The sequence below is a fragment of the Hyla sarda genome, chromosome 3, assembly GCF_029499605.1.
Source record: "Hyla sarda isolate aHylSar1 chromosome 3, aHylSar1.hap1, whole genome shotgun sequence".
Lineage (NCBI taxonomy): Eukaryota > Metazoa > Chordata > Amphibia > Anura > Hylidae > Hyla > Hyla sarda.
Window position 1 is genome coordinate 54,776,770 of NC_079191.1, and position 16,134 is coordinate 54,792,903.

The 16,134-nt window shown below is 39.4% G+C and overlaps 1 protein-coding gene across 3 annotated transcripts in view; it reads right to left on the reverse strand.

The window, feature by feature from the left end:
• The window catches only part of NBAS (NBAS subunit of NRZ tethering complex), a 701,350-nt gene that overhangs the window by 213,476 nt on the left and 471,740 nt on the right, over window positions 1-16,134 (reverse strand). For all 3 annotated transcript variants that reach the window (XM_056564221.1, XM_056564220.1, XM_056564222.1), the window contains 2 exons: window positions 8,429-8,644; window positions 5,333-5,535 (listed from right to left, as the gene is read on the reverse strand). In XM_056564221.1, the coding sequence (XP_056420196.1) occupies window positions 5,333-5,535; window positions 8,429-8,644 (419 nt within the window). The remainder of the gene's footprint in view (window positions 1-5,332; window positions 5,536-8,428; window positions 8,645-16,134) is intronic.

Below are 16,134 nucleotides of genomic sequence, written 5' to 3' on the forward strand. Positions count from 1 at the left end.
AGAGCAGCGGTGGTACTTTACTGTACGTCAGGCAACGGATTCGGCTAGTGATCATCTGCTATTTATTTAGTCCTGCTATTTACTTTTAGTCCTGGCTGCTTTTCTTTTTTTTTTTTAGCTCTGCAATAACAAAGCTACAAAGGTGATCAAGCTAATCTACATAGCTAAAGCCTATAGCAGTCAAAAGTAGACCTCCTGTCCCATCAGAATCACTGGCGGTTTATCTTTCAACTTATCTGTACCTAATGCACTCTCTCTCTGAAAGCAGCCACCACCCTCCTGAGAGACACAGACCATGTGGTTTCTGCCCTGCACTGATACGTCATGTTTTCTTTAGTGCAGAGAAATGGTAGGTGTGTGCAGCCTCAGCCAATCGGACGCTGGCGAGCTACTAGATCCAACTAATAGACTAATAGCAGAGGCCGTCTTCTGCACCTTTTGACATGTCCTTGAGAAAAGTATTTTTTGGATGACAATAACGCTTTAAAGGGTCACTACACCTAAAGCCTCTCTCACTCTATGTTTGATCAAGTGAGAGTAATCTATTGTTCCTTGTAACCACCACTTTAGGTTGCCTTAATTCAGTGTTTCCCAACCAGGATGCCTTAAAGAGAATCTGGCAGCTAGTTCACTCGCACTAAACGCAGCTGTATAATAAGTGTTACTTACTGAAATTCGTGGCTTCTGTGTAGAGTTATGCTTGTAAATTGCTTTATTCCTAATGCACACCCAGCACACAGTGGAGGTGGGGAGCCGGCTGACTGAGCTCCCCTGCCTTATCTCTGTGGGTTGGGAAGTGAATACAGATGAGGCCGGGGAGCTGAGCCAGCCGGCTTCCCACCTCCCATGCATGCTGAGGCTCTCCAGGAATAAAGCTATTTACAAACATAACTCTGCGCAGAAGCCACAGATTTCAGTGAGTAACCCCTTATTTTACAGCTATTAACCACACTATAACCCAATAGACTGTGTTTAGTGCGGGTGAACAATCTTTCAGATTTTCTTTAAACTGTTGCAAAACGACAACTCCCAGCATGCCTTTGGCATACCTTTGGCTGTCCGGGCAGGCTGGGAGTTGCCGTTTTGCAACAGATGGAGACACACTGTTTGGGAAACACTATATTAAGGGGTTATCCACCATAAGGTAATTTTAGTACATACCTGCCAGACAGTAATGGGCGTGCTTAGGAAGGATCTGTGCTTGTCTTGGGGCTAAATGGCTAAGTTGTAAGATTACCATAACACTGAGGCTAGCTTTTTGTGAACTGGTATTTCCTGTTTGAGTTTTCTTTTTTGCCTACAAATCCCATAATTCCATTTTACCACCTTCCACACATCAGCTACCCCACTCATTGAAACATAAATGAGATGCATCCATTCAAAAGACCAGTGTTTTTCAATCAGGGTGCCTACAGCTGTTGCATTAGTTGCAGATTGATCTCTCTCCCACCAAGCGAACCCTCCACCCACTGAAGCAGACAGGCTCCCTGTCATCAGCTGACTAGTGAGGTCAGGTATCGGCCGTATTGCAACCTGGGAAAAATCTGAGACAACAGTCATTTTGAACGCTGTTAAAAATAAATATTGGGGTGAAAATCACATAAAAATTGTGAGAAAACAGTCACACACAGGTACAGACACTATATTATTAACTACACTAACTTTACAGCCACTGTAGCAATGTCAAATAAAAAAAAATCCTAAAATACCCCTTTAAGTTCAAAAACATCCCAATGATCGCCACCTGTGTACAATATCATCAGCATGGCACTTTATATAAAACACACATCTGACTGGTTAGGAAGAAGTTAAATAAAAATCAATACAATTACGAAATTCATCGGGGTCCTATTTGGGACGTTTTTTATTTATGGTAATTACAGCTCATATTAATTTATATCAAGTGGCAGCACGGCAATGTTGTTCTGCATCGTCGAGAGCTCCTAAAGCAATTTTTGGGCCGTGTATGAATTTCACATTTTCTGCATGGCCGTCCAGGGTATTTATGTGCTGTGTGCCCAGATGATTCTTTATTTTCCATCGACAACAATTATCTATCTCTTAAACCCTTCCGTGCTGGAGTGGCCTAAAGGTGATTAATCATTTCCCCTCCGGTGCTGAAGGGGCTAATTACTGCCGTCTCTTCATATTCTGGAGATCCATTTGGAGGCCTGGATTGTAACAGACTCCAGTGTCCTGGAAAGCCCTCAAAGCACACACTCTGTGCTAAAAGGCTTAGAAAAGAGAAAGCACTAGCCAAAAACACAGAAACTTTGTTGACAGTGTGGAAACACGTATACCAGGCTAAGGCTAGCTCTAGAGAAAAGAAAACAAACATTTAAAGAGTACCTCTCATGATCTTGTAAAATTTTAGAATCCTCCCAGTTCACTGCCCCATCAAAATAAACCACCCCCTGCCTTTATTTTTAGTTTTCTACCTTGATATTTCTCTGTATTTTCTGCTCAGTCTCTCAGTCATATTCACAGACTGGGAAGGGACGTTACCCAGCAGGCGTGACATCATCTGAAGCCCTACAGGGGAGAACTTCCTCCCTCACTCTGCTACACACAGAGCAGTTCAGTGTCAGATGAGCTATGATTGGCTAAGGCTGCACACACACTCCAGAATGCATTGTCTGATTTTTTACTTCTGCCAGGCCAACATGAGTTCAAATTATGTTCAAGAGATGGGGGGGGGGGAAATGTGCTCTGGACAAGTAGGGAGACACCTCGTGGCAGCTTTTTTTAAACACAAATAAAACATAGAAAACTTAAAAAATGTTTTTTAACAAAGTAGAACAATAGGATGATTTTTTTTTTATTTACCATAAGGAGTGCAATAGCAAAATTAGTTTTAATGAGAGTGCCCATTTAAAGAAAATCTGACAGCTATTTCACTTGCACTTTGCACTAAACTCAATATACTGGGTTATAGTGCGGGTGAATAGCTATAAAAAAAAAAGAGGGGTCATTTACAATTTTTGTGGCAGTATTCTGCTTATTACAATCATGTTACCATTGCACTCAAGCACACGATGCCTCATCAATATTCCATGCCTCATCAATATTCACTCCCCACTCCCTTGCATTCCATGTTTGGGAGGGGGGGGGGGGGTGTTAGTAACCTCACCCAGCTCTGATATGACAGAAGAGAGCATAGGAGTGGCGCGAGACGGCTCCCCGCCTTCATTTCACGCTGGAGGACAATTGTAACATGATAGGAAAGGGCAGAACTACGGGTGAAAAAGCTGTCAGAATCTTTTATGAGTGATTAAACATACAAATGTGTCCTCATCTCTAAACTCAATATATTCAAATATGTATGGTGTGAAATTATCAGCATTTCACAACTACATGACTTGGTGACAGTCACATTTCACACAGGTTGATTATCAGACAAACGGCTGATTATTATCGCCCAGTGTATGAGACCCAGCGATCAGCAGATGAAGAGCACCAGCTAACTCATAAAAGGACTGCTAAGATTGTGCCCTCATAAAGTCACTGGTTGGAAGCACATCTCTATGGATAGACAGGACATGTGTGGCTGCCAACGATGTGAGTGAAGGGCAAAGGTCATACAATCATTGAACCACAAAGGACTCATAAAAAGAGCACATATTTGTTAAAATGTCACTGGTATTGGGCATGAAGGAGCTAAAAGTAACTACCGTAAAAGATTTTCGGAGCTAAAACCTTTAATAATGGCAGTCATTTGCAAATCTGTATAACTTTCTGGCACCAGTTGGTTTTAAAACTTGTTCTTTTTCCACCGGAGTACCCCTTTAACTAAACTAAAAGTAAATTATATTTTTTTGCTTTGTTTTGTTTGCTTGTACATTTTTTCCGAACTCTCCATTTTTCCTGGTGTTCTTTCTTTTACCCAAAAATGTTACATGAAAATCCATTGTGAAACATTTATACTATAATAATATTCATACTACATACAGTGCGTTTTTTCTTGTAGCATTTCTTTGACAATGTGGTCGTCTTTTGGGTCTCTGGTGTTTTTTCATTCCAAAATCAGCATGCTCTTAATCTGGTAATTCTTCAGGTGCTTTTTCTAAAGCACCCCTCCCCTTTTTCACAGGAGGTGTTTTAAATTGATAATGGATCCAGCATGTCACCCAGTCAGAGGCTATATGTCCAACAGAGGTGTGAGTGTTAGGAGTGAAAGGCTCAGAATTTGTGTTAGGGTCCCATCCGAAATGAGGCCACCTCGACGTGGTAGATGGGGGGGGGGGACGACGACATTTTGATCAAAAAGTGCCCTAAGAGCCTCAATTTTTTGACCAAGTGTGCTGCTGCAACCTTCTTTTTTTGTATACTCTGTATTTGCCACAGCAGCGTGCACCCGTGTATTAGGTAGTTGAGCTGGCTATTTTTCTTTTTGCTTGTTTGCTTTTTCTAAAGGGTTCTTTAGTAGGACTTGGCAAGAACCCAAAAAAATATTACACATGAAAAAAAAAAAGTTAAGTATAGACTCCTCACCATCAAGGGTGAAGCTCTTGCTACACAAAACTGGAATTGTGTTTATGGCCGCAACGGATTTATGTGGCAGGTGCGTGCCTTAGGACATATAAGTACCTAATCACCATACAGGTTCGGTCCTATAGTGACAGTTATCTTCGTTTTCCTGTGACCTTGCATCAATATACATTTTATCCACTTGCTTCCTTTCCCTTATGGTAATATGAAATATGACTGATGATTGTGAGGTCTAGTCTAGTCATCATCATTTTATTGGTTCCCTGATGAACCCACAATACATAAGCAGGGAAACACGTTGAAACGATGATATATATAACTATTTCTGGACTGGATATTTTGCATGACAGACTTTATTTACTATTGCATATATTGATACTAGGATTTCATGTTATTGACTAACTTTTATCATCTAGATTGATATCACTTACATTATTCCTACTGTTGATACTGTTTGCGCCACTCTGATCTTACCATCTCTATAGCCTATCTGGAGTAATTTATTGTCTAGAACACCAACAGACTAACATTTCCCCCCCTATTCTTTTGTTATTTTGTATCCTCACTTTTTTTTGTAGATTAAGGACTGACACTGTCATTGGGGCCACCCCATTAAAGTGGTGGGAACCCTAAAAGATAGAAAGTAGTTATTAGTGTTAAGGATTTCCTATAAAATTTATATTTTATTAAATCCAATGTACATTGTATAAAAAATTATTTAGTCTAAGCCATACCAATGGTTTCTTATCTATTCTATGAACCTGAATAGAAATCTAAAAAATCAATCTTTTTTAGCAACTGTGAAAACAAATATAAAGTGTTAAAAAATTGCTGATGTTATTACCTTAGTTTGGTAATGATTTTCTCAGTAGAGTTCTGCACAACGTCCTTTGGACTAATGTCTGTATCACTGACTGCCACTTCTAATAGCTTCTGTATAGTGTTTAGAGACTGCCCATCTAGACACATTGTGACTGCTAGGCTCTTCAGCTTCTCCTTCTCCGATCTTGATAGATCATACATATGTGAATACTTTTGCACACGGTCCTGGAAATAAATTGGTCAATACAGATAAATGATCTTTTAAAGACCATATTTACTGAGAACATTGATACACAGGAGGAAACATCAAGTGTCACATATACAGTTGAAACTCGAAAAATTTGAATATTGTGCAAAGCTCATTTATTTCAGTAATGCAACTTAAAAGGTGAAACTAATATATGAGAGAGACTCACTACATGCAAAGCAAGACAGTTCAAGCAGTGATTTGTCATAACTGTGATGATTATAGCTTACAGCTTATGAAAACCCCAAAGCCCCCCCAATTACTATGATTTGGGGAGCCATGTAATCTGCTTGTGTTGGTCCACTGTGCTTCATTAACCTCTTAAAGACCAAGGACGTATGAGTACGTCCTTGGTCCCGCTCCGTGATATAACGCGGGGTCCCACGGTGACCCCGCATCATATCACGGCGGGCCCGGCGTCATAGTGAAGCCGGGACCCGCCGCTAATAGCGCGCAGCACTAATCGCGGTGCCGCGCGCTATTAACCCTTTAGCGGAGAGATTAAGGTTGGATAGGTTAGAAAATATTCATGATAGTCAATGCAGTATATGAGATTATTGGCAAAAAAAACTGCAAGAAATAAGTCAAGAACAGGGGGAGGGAAGCCTTCTGGAGCAGTAGATGGATAGGGACTAGAGATGGTAACATTTTATTTTTGTTAGTTGGGGAATTTGGAGTGTGATCATAAAATAAGGGCATGTGGAGATGGATTGAATGAATGTAGAGTACTTAGCTACCCATTTATCTACAGGGGCCTGAATAGACAAATACTAAGTTTAGTTTGGTAGATGGAAGAAATATTATAATTTGTTATGACTGTGTTTTTGTGATGTTGTAATGTTTTAAATTGAAAAATAAAATAAATAAATAAAAATAAAAAAGTAAAAAGTGCCGGTTAGCTCAGTGGGCTGTTCGGGATAGCCGCGGCGAAATCACGGCATCCCGAACAGCTTACAGGACAGCCGGAGGGCCCCTACCTGCCTCCTCACTGTCCAATCGCCGAATGACTGCTCAGTGCCTGAGATCCAGGCATGAGTAGTCAAGCGGCAGAATCATCGATCACTGGTTTCCTATGAGAAACCAGTGATCAATGTAAAAGATCAGTGTGTGCAGTGTTATAGGTCCCTATGGGAGCTATAACACTGCAAAAAAAAAGTGAAAAAAAAGTGAATAAAGATCATTTAACCCCTCCCCTATTAAAAGTTTGAATCACCCCCCTTTTCCCATAAAAAAAGAACACAGTGTAAATAAAAACAAAAATAAACATATATGGTATCGCCACGTGCGGAAATTTCCGAATTATAAAAATATATTGTTAATTAAACCGCACGGTTAATGGCGTATGCGCAAAAAAATTCCAAAGTCCAAAATAGTGCATTTTTGGTCACTTTTTATATCATGAAAAATTTAATAAAAAATTCAATCAAATGCGATCAATAAGTCCTATCAATGCAAAAATGGGACCGTTAAAAATTTCAGATCATGACGCAAAAAAAGAGCCCTCATACCGCCCCATACGCGGAAAAATAAAAAAGTTATAGGGGTCAGAAGATGACAATTTTAAACGTATTAATTTTCCTGCATGAAGTTATGATTTTTTTCCAGAAGTACGACAAAATCAAACCTATATAAGTAGGGTATCATTTTAATCGTATGAACCTACAGAATAAAGATAAGGTGTCATTTTTTCCGAAAAATGTACTACGTAGCAACGGAAGCCCCCATAAGTTACAAAACGGCGTTATTTTTTCCATTTTGTCTCACAATGATTTTTTTTCCGTTTCACCGTAGATTTTTGGGCAAAATGACTGACGTCATTACAAAGTAGAATTGGTGGCGCAAAAAATAAGCAATCATATGGCTTTTTAGGTGCAAAATTGAAAGAGTTCTGATTTTTTAAAGGCAAGGTGCAAAAAACAAAAGTACAAAAACGGAAAAACCCCTGGTCCTTAAGAGGTTAAGTCCAGGGTCAATGCATCTGTCTACCAGGAGATTTTGGAGCACTTCATGCTTCCTTTCCTTTAAGTTGCATTAGTGAAATACAATGGACTTTTGTACGATATTCTAATTTTTGAGTTTCCCCTCTATGGAGTGTCGCCGGCATGATAGAAGGGTAGACTAGGCATGAGAGAAGGGTAGACTAGAAGTTGGCACAGAGCTGTGCACCAAGAGTTATGGCTCTAAAGGAAACAAGTTTGGGTCAATATAAACAAGAAGATAAGTCCAGCTCACACCTCACGCCACCTATGGCAAGGATCGATGTGGACCACCTCGATGAAAATTATTAGGAAAAGGAAGGAATATTCAGCCCAAAATGCTTGAGAATGGGATGCTTCTTTTATTGCAGGAAAATTCACATGGATTCACACAGACGAAGCACCACGGGACACGTGAAACGTTTCCGCTCATCACATTGGCCTTACTCATCTGCGTGAATCCATGTGAACTTTCTTGCAATAAAAAAGCATCCCATTTCCAAACTTTTTGGGCTGGACATTCCTTCCTTTTCTTGATAAGTTTGGGTCAAGTCTCATGGTAATTTGCTGTTCTTATACAATTATTCTAAATATTTAAAGGGAACCCATCAAAAGAAAAGCCTATTTTACACTTAAGCCCCCTGGAACTACCTCATTTGCATAAACCACACTTTTGTGCTACAATAAAAGTGACTTTCTCACCAAGGTTGGGACTGTTGCCAGATCTAACAAGTAACAACATAATAAGGGTGCCCAAGGAAGTAAACATTACCGCAAAAAGCTCAACTAGCCAAAACCTATGTGGTATAACAATAATGACATAGGATAAGGTTTACTATAATAAGTCAGAGATATTTGGGATAAGATGACTTGAGCAAAGCTGTTTTTTTCTTACCTGGTCCAAACTTCTCAAGTGGTCAATAAAGTCATGACCAAGAGTTTCTAGGTGAGCAAGTGACTGCTCTAGGTGGCTCAACACCACCTCATATGTGACCGAGGAATGTGATGTCTCAGAGACTTCTCCATATGTTTTCTTCCTATGTTTCTCGAGAAACTGTTTCACTGCTGTAATGGTCTTCTTTGTCATCTCCCTCCTGGCGTCAACTGTCAACTACAAATACACAAAACACAATTAGGATATATAATTGTGTTCTTTAGTCCCAAATATCATTTAGTGTGCATTTAAAATTTTATTGCTTGAAGTTTTAACCAAACAGAGATCCATCAATTCTATCTGTAGTACTGTCATGATGACCTTATGTGAACACGAATCACCAAACTCAAGGATGCCTTCACATACAAAACCATAATTCCAGCCAGGCCGAATGCAGATTATGTTGTATTTGGTGATTTGGGTCCATACAAGGTGTATATGATACAGATATATAGTTACATAGATGATAGGGCTGATAAAAGACACATATCCATCAAGTCCAACCTATGTTGCAAGGACAGTTTATTGTAGACCCCCATCTAGTAGCAGCAATTTGTCATGACATAGATTCCAATAGGTTTTGAAATTGTTCTGGGGAAATATTTGCTCATGTGGACAGATAAGCTTCCAGCAGTGACTACACATTTGATGGAGGTATTGACATGCTCAAAACAGTCTGTTCTACCATGTAGGAGTATTATCTGGAAACTGTGAAGGTCAAAGAAGCTAGCAAAAATTACTTTCATGCTCCTAGAGCCAATTCATGAGTAAACAACCCTTGTGATATTGTTTGCATGCTATGCTAAAAGTTGTTGATTGGTAACCTGTATTTTTTGTAACTTTATAATCTTTTATTCCTGATACAAAAGTTGTTAAATAGTTAAGTTTTTCTCTGTATAAAAGTCCCCCCCCTTCCTGTGATTACCATTCCTGATGAAGCCGCGCATGTGCGGTGAAACGCGTTGCATTTTAATAAACCTTTTATACGCACCTGATGTGCCTGTTCCGAGTCAGCGCCGCAAAAGACCCACCGCACCTTTGAAGTCCATTTGTCTCTATCTACTTGGTTGGGAGGCTGCACACCGGGCTCTAACAATCCTTATACACTGTCCATTGTTATGTGTGAGTTCACACAACCACCTGGGGTAAGAGGCTTTAAAAAGAATCCTTCTACCAATATGTACCCAGTCAGTTTTACGCTATGGAGCGCTCTCTTTTATATTTTTAATTATGAATATGCAGACCGCTGTGGTTCTTGGCTTTCTAGGGCGCTTCACCCCAAACTCACCTCTCCCTATGTTCTTTCTCTCAATTCCCCCTCCCGAGGTAAGGTTTATACCACTAATCATAATGTAGAGGAATTCTGCGCTTATTATGAATCCCTCTTCAATATCAAAGGTCAGCAAACTGACCTTCCTCCTACCCTTCTTCATGATAAGATCCGGGCTTATCTCTCTGAACACAAATTACCTTCATTCTCGCCCAATACCTGGTTGGCCTTGAACGCCTCATTGAGGACTGAGGAGCTCCTGATTGCTATATCGGGCCTTAAGTACGTCAATAGCCCTGGCCCTGACAGGTTTATGGCCCGCTTCTAGACCTATAACAAGATACTAATAGAGCCCTTGTTGGCCTCCTTTAACACCATTGCTGATGGTGCCTAGTTTCCTCTTTAGTCCCTGATGGCACATATTGTAGTTATCTCTCTAAACCCGCAAAGGATGCTGGTCATTGCGGTAACTATCGCCCCATTTCCTTACTTATACTTGATCTTAAGCTGTACACCAAGTTACTGGCGTCCCACCTTTGCCCCCTGCTCCCCTCTCTGGTGCATACTGACCAGGTCAGTTTTGTAGTAGCCAGGGAGGCTAGGGAAAACACCCTTAAATCCATTACCAATTTACTTCATTTCATGATGTACATGAACCATGGTCTGCACATTTGCTGTTTCTTTTCTTTTGTTTTATTTCATTTGCTCTTTTGGCAACTGGTATTAGAACTGGTCATCTACTGTTATGTAACTATGATGAGTTGCTTACATCCACAGGATCTCCTTTCTCTGGATGTTTTTACTCGATCACACCAATCTCGGTATTCTCTTAACACTGTTGAAAGGTAAACCACAGTAGTTTCAAAGTTTCTTCAACCCTGTCTAATGTCTAATTTCCATACAGGAACGTTTCAGTCATGAAAAAAAAGTGTCTCTAATAAAGTAGTAATTCAGTGTATAATCACACTAAGGAAGGCAAACGCCCATATGAGGCAGTTGCCTCTATTTGAGAGAAAAATGCTGAATAAATCTTTAAATGAATGACAAATCTTCTCTAATAAGTACACAAAATTTTGATATTCTACAAACGAACTTCTCGAAGGTTTAAGGTATTGACCACAATTCCATGGTGTGCCTTGTCTTACAGTATAGAATCCCTTTTCCTTCCGACAGAGGGGTTGCTGCACTTGTCATGATTACAGTCCTAGATGCAAAAGATTACTAGAAAGCATTTCTCTTTATTTTCCATTCATATATTTGTACATAGTAAGTAGATATTTTTAATATAGACTAAAGGAAGGTCTTCAGAAAGTCTTCTAAGAACTACTCTAAATAACCGATTGTAAAAAAACGTGGAAAATTATACTAACAATTTTCACTTATTAAGACCATCCAATGATAAACAGTGAAATGCTTTATGTAAATTTTTTTTATTGCTGCTTAAAAAGCATCAGAATAAAAATTAGTATAGCAAATTACATAAAAATCAAGAAAAAAATGCTCTATTTTTTTTAAAGGTACAGACTATCTATCTATATAATTCTTTTAAGAAAACAAATATTGTAGAGCCCCTATAATGATAAAAATGGATGTAAGAGAAATTCTCTATCACCATTTTATGCTCCTCATGAAGTAGATTTTAGAAGCTTTTGGTGACACTTGTCAAACTTCGACATGAAACAACTATCACAAAAGCGAGGAATTAATCAAATATTATGAGGGCGAGAAACACTAAATATTTAGAAATAAGAACCGACGTGAGAAAAGCCTCAGACGTGTAAACTCCGCAAAGAGCTTGATTTGACAGATTCAGATCATAGCTTGTACAACTTTTACACGCGAGACAAAGAACAGAAAGCCTCAAAGAGACCCCAGGCTTCATGACACAACACTCTTTGTCGCACCTTTGTTCATTATCACAGAACAAGTATTATTTGAGCTAAATAAATTATCGGCCAGTGCTGGCAGCCAAGAATTTGCAAGATCGGAACTAATGGATAATTAAAATATACTAAGGAAATATTCATTGGCATACTAAGGAAGAACACTTATGGCTAACTTTTACAAAAACTACTGCACCAAGCATGCCCTGACAGTTTCTGGCTACAAGTGCATAGGAGTTGTAGTATTAGACAGGTTGGATACCACTACTTTAAGTACGGCTCACACTGTGGGGAGATTTTGCTAAATTGGTGGAAAAGAAAAGCTTTGTAGTTGTCTATTGTAACCAGTTGCTGATTATATTAAAGTATTTGTGCATCTTAGTCGAAGCACTTGGGTAGAACACACACACATTATATATATATATATATATATATATATATATATATATATATATATACATACACACATTCCAGCTGCAGAAAGGAGTGTACCTGGCAAAACGTATATCCTTTATCCCTTTGAATGTAACCATGGTGATCAATCTAGATACAGTCAAATCGTTCAGCTCTCACATGCAAACAACTCAGTCCAGCATTAGCCAAAATTAATATTCTGTTTAGCTGTTCCATCTAGTAGAGAAATCCAGTATCAAGTAGACATGACTACAATGAACATAATACTTAGGTGTCCCAACAATTAAGTTTCCTCAGTGGACAATTATGGCAAAGTAGTATGGGAAGATGGAAGAATTGATTATGCATCGATCAACAAGGGTCACAATGCCTGATCAGGGTGCAAAGATGATAATTTGATAAAATGGCTTATGCTGGTCACCAGGTAGCTAGTGAATTCCCTCTTCTCTTGGTACTTGCTAGTGTCTAGGTCTGAAATGTCCTTGTTAAAACCATTCAACAAAACAATAGAACACCTATACTTAGCCTCCCATCTTTCCAAATATTGCTGCATTAAAGTTACTCCACTGGCTAGTCTTTAGAGGCAAAAGATGGCAGCGTCAAACATCCACAGAGATCTAAGGTGTTGTGCTTTAAAAGCAATGTGCACAGGTGAGCAGAATGCATATATAGTGTCCTTATTATCTTCGGACTTGTTTTATGCATATTGCCAGTGAAATACTTTTCTACATTAAAAAGTTATAAATAGTGGAAGTCTGGATACTGAGACTTGCAGCAATTGCTAAAACAAAGGGGCAAAAAGCAATCGGCCAAGTTGAGTGACCTGGCAGTTTAGTCAGTGATGTTTATAGCCAATGGGTCTGGCAGTGATAATGTCTGAGTGCGTAAAGTGAAATCCTGCCAAATTTTCAACTGTATTGGGCTAGCTGGTTTATGTAGTAGCTAAGGAAACAATTACAATTTCACCTAGAACTAGGTAGGGCTAAACAGCATTTTTATTTCAGTAAATGAGATATCATTGAGTAACAACATCTGCTTATAGGTTATCTTTGTCTGATATTAATAGTACCGTAATTTAATAATGTTAAATATTCAAGTGTGACAATAATGCAAAAATGGGAAAAAAAAAAAAGTGAGATTGAGGCAAATACTTTTTCCTCTGCACTGTACATGTTGATTTTCCCAAGAGGGTCCATACAGTGATTCTGTGCACATGGTGCATCCAATACATAGTGTACAGGCCATTCATGCAGTTACTGTATAAATGGCTTGTATGGGTATTTTCTTATTTGTACCATTTTGTTTTCATATCTGTAGTGGTTTTAGCATTTGCCAAGTAGGGCAGCATGAGATCTCATTGCCAGTGTTCCAGCACATTAAACAACTCTGCATGCTAATGATGCCAAAGTATTCAAGCTGCGGGGCATGTGGCCTACATGTCTGACGAAGACGCCAACATGGTCCTCTGTAAGTTTACAGCCATGGAGGCAGATGGTAAGTTGCAAGAAACATATAGTGTAAAAATAAATAAATATAAAATATGATACAGCTGATACTACTACTTAACACTTCAACTCTCATAAGGCAGTGAATCTACAAAGACATGCAGGGTGCTGAGCATTACGGGAGGCGGTAATTACTCTGTATCATTCTAGCAGACACTTGAGTGCTTTGTGCATGAATACTCCAGGCTTTCAGAATGATTCATGTCATTAACATGCATTGCCGTATCATATCTGCTCCTCTGCACTCTCTGCTGTCTTCATTTTGTAAAAAGTTATTAACTTCATATTGTAGAGTGAACATCTGGCAGTTTCTAAATACAGTAGATGAACAAGTAGAAGAAAATGAAATACAGAGCAATTACATAAAATATAATGTGAAGAGAGTTTCCTATGGCATATATGTAACTAGTGTCTGTATAATCAGGCGATTGCACCTAAAAGGACCACACTGCTCCTCATGTTATCAGCATCCTTATCTTCCACAAGCCCCTCCTGCCTGGCTACAATTTACGCAAGATTGATTTTTGGCCTCTCAGTGCTGTTATTGAGTCCCTGAGAGTCCCCTCCATAGTGCACAGTTATTTCTCATTCTCTCCATTTCAGGGAATGGGACCAGAGCTGTGCTGTTTGCCAGCAGTACTCACACAAGGACTTTCTTTCCCTTACTTGTCTAGCCAATCACAGGACAGCATCTTCTCATCTTTACTGTGCTATATGATATAAAGAGTCCTCCCTCCTTCATCAGATGATATCCATGGTCCCTTTTAATTACTGGAGGGGTTGTAGAGGTGATGTCACTATTGTACATGCTTTTTGTGACTTGCCGATTCTTGTTCTCTTTTGGAGGCAAGTTTGGAGGTTATCTTCTTCTTCTTTGAAATACTTCTCTCTTCTGCATCACTGGAACAGACTTATTGTTTTTTCTTACCGAGACATCTGTTTAATGCTAACAGAGCTGGTAGACTTTCCTATATTGCAAGGATAGAGAAACTGACAACAAATAATATGTTTTAAATGTAACTCCCAGACCAATAATGTACAATTCATTATCCATATTTTTTTGTTTCTTTCTTCCCATAATGTTTCCAAAGTATGATATTACAAAGTATAAGCATCACAATGGTGGAGCCTCAGGTCAGATCATTCACAACCGCTGCCTAATGCGGACACGGAATGTTTAGAGGGCACACCCCCTTATTCATGAGCAAGGGAATGACCCTTTAATAAATAAGTGTGATTTTAGGTGGCAGCTTTTGCTTACTACAGGGTTTCAGTGCTACAAAGCATTCAGGTGGGAAAAGTTCACTAACAAAACTATAAAGAAATGTCTAAAAGCACCAGCTTTGTAATATGGTTGTAACTTAAAAAAAAAAAAAAAAAAACTATTCAGACAATGCATTAATTTTTACTTGTACTACCACAAGGCAATTTTTCACAGTAGCAGTTCTGGGAACATTTCCTAGTATCTTTGATGAACATGACAAAAACAGCATGTATTAATATTCCACTGTGGTGAATATCCCATCAAAAAAACATATACTGCAACTAAAACTTACATAGCTGAAATGGATATGCTGCAAATGTAATTCACGCGTTGTAACAAAAAAAAAAAATCTCAACATTGTATAGAGAATATGTTCCATTACAATTCATTCCATATGTTCATCCATACGTAACACTCTGCTCCGTGTATTCACGCATCAGTCAAGTTTTTATGCTGCATGAAATGAGATACATTATTAGCTTTCCACTTCTCTTGGTCCATTGTATACAGTCACCCATATTATTGCCAATAAAATATATAATTAAAGTTCAGTGCAGGGGGCCGTGAGTATTCACCTCCTAATAAAATGTATGGAATTAGTTAAAGGGGTACTCCGGTGGAAAACATTTTTTTTTTTTTTAAATCATCTGGTGCCAGAAGGTTAAACAGATTTGCACCTGTGTTGCGGCGGTGGTGGTCGCCGCCCAGTGCTACGCCATTTTATGCTAGGGACGTTAGGGACCCACTCTGAATAGGTGGCCTTGACGTGGCGAGTGGGCTTGTACTTTTTGATCAAAAATGTATACTAACAACCTGTTCGTTTTTGATATTGTGCTGAGAAGCAATCAGATCATTATACAAGATTGTAGATGTGCGCTACGTCTGTATTCTACTCGAATTCATATTGTGATTTCTATCTTTTTTTTTTTGAACATGTGCTGCACTCTTCCCCACCCCCTCAGCCCAACCCTATATAAGTAGTAGTTAGCTACACATGGGCCATTTCTTTCCTAGCAGCCTCCCAGTCTGACTGGGAGAGCATGGTAAGTGAGCCATTACACCTTGTTCACACTGGTGTGGTGCGGGGCGGCGTCCGTTGCTGCTGTGGCGCTGTGTCTGCGGGCGGGTGCGGCCTATAGACTGGTTTGAGAGGCATTGGGGCCGCTCTGCCAGTGGGTCGCTCCCCCCCGTGGGCACCTGTGTTGCGGTGGTGGTGGTCGCCGCCCAGTGCTATGCCATTATATGCTAGGGATGTTAGGGACCCACTCTGAATAGGTGGCCTTGACGTGGCGAGTGGGCTTGTACTTTTTGATCAAAAATGTATACTAACA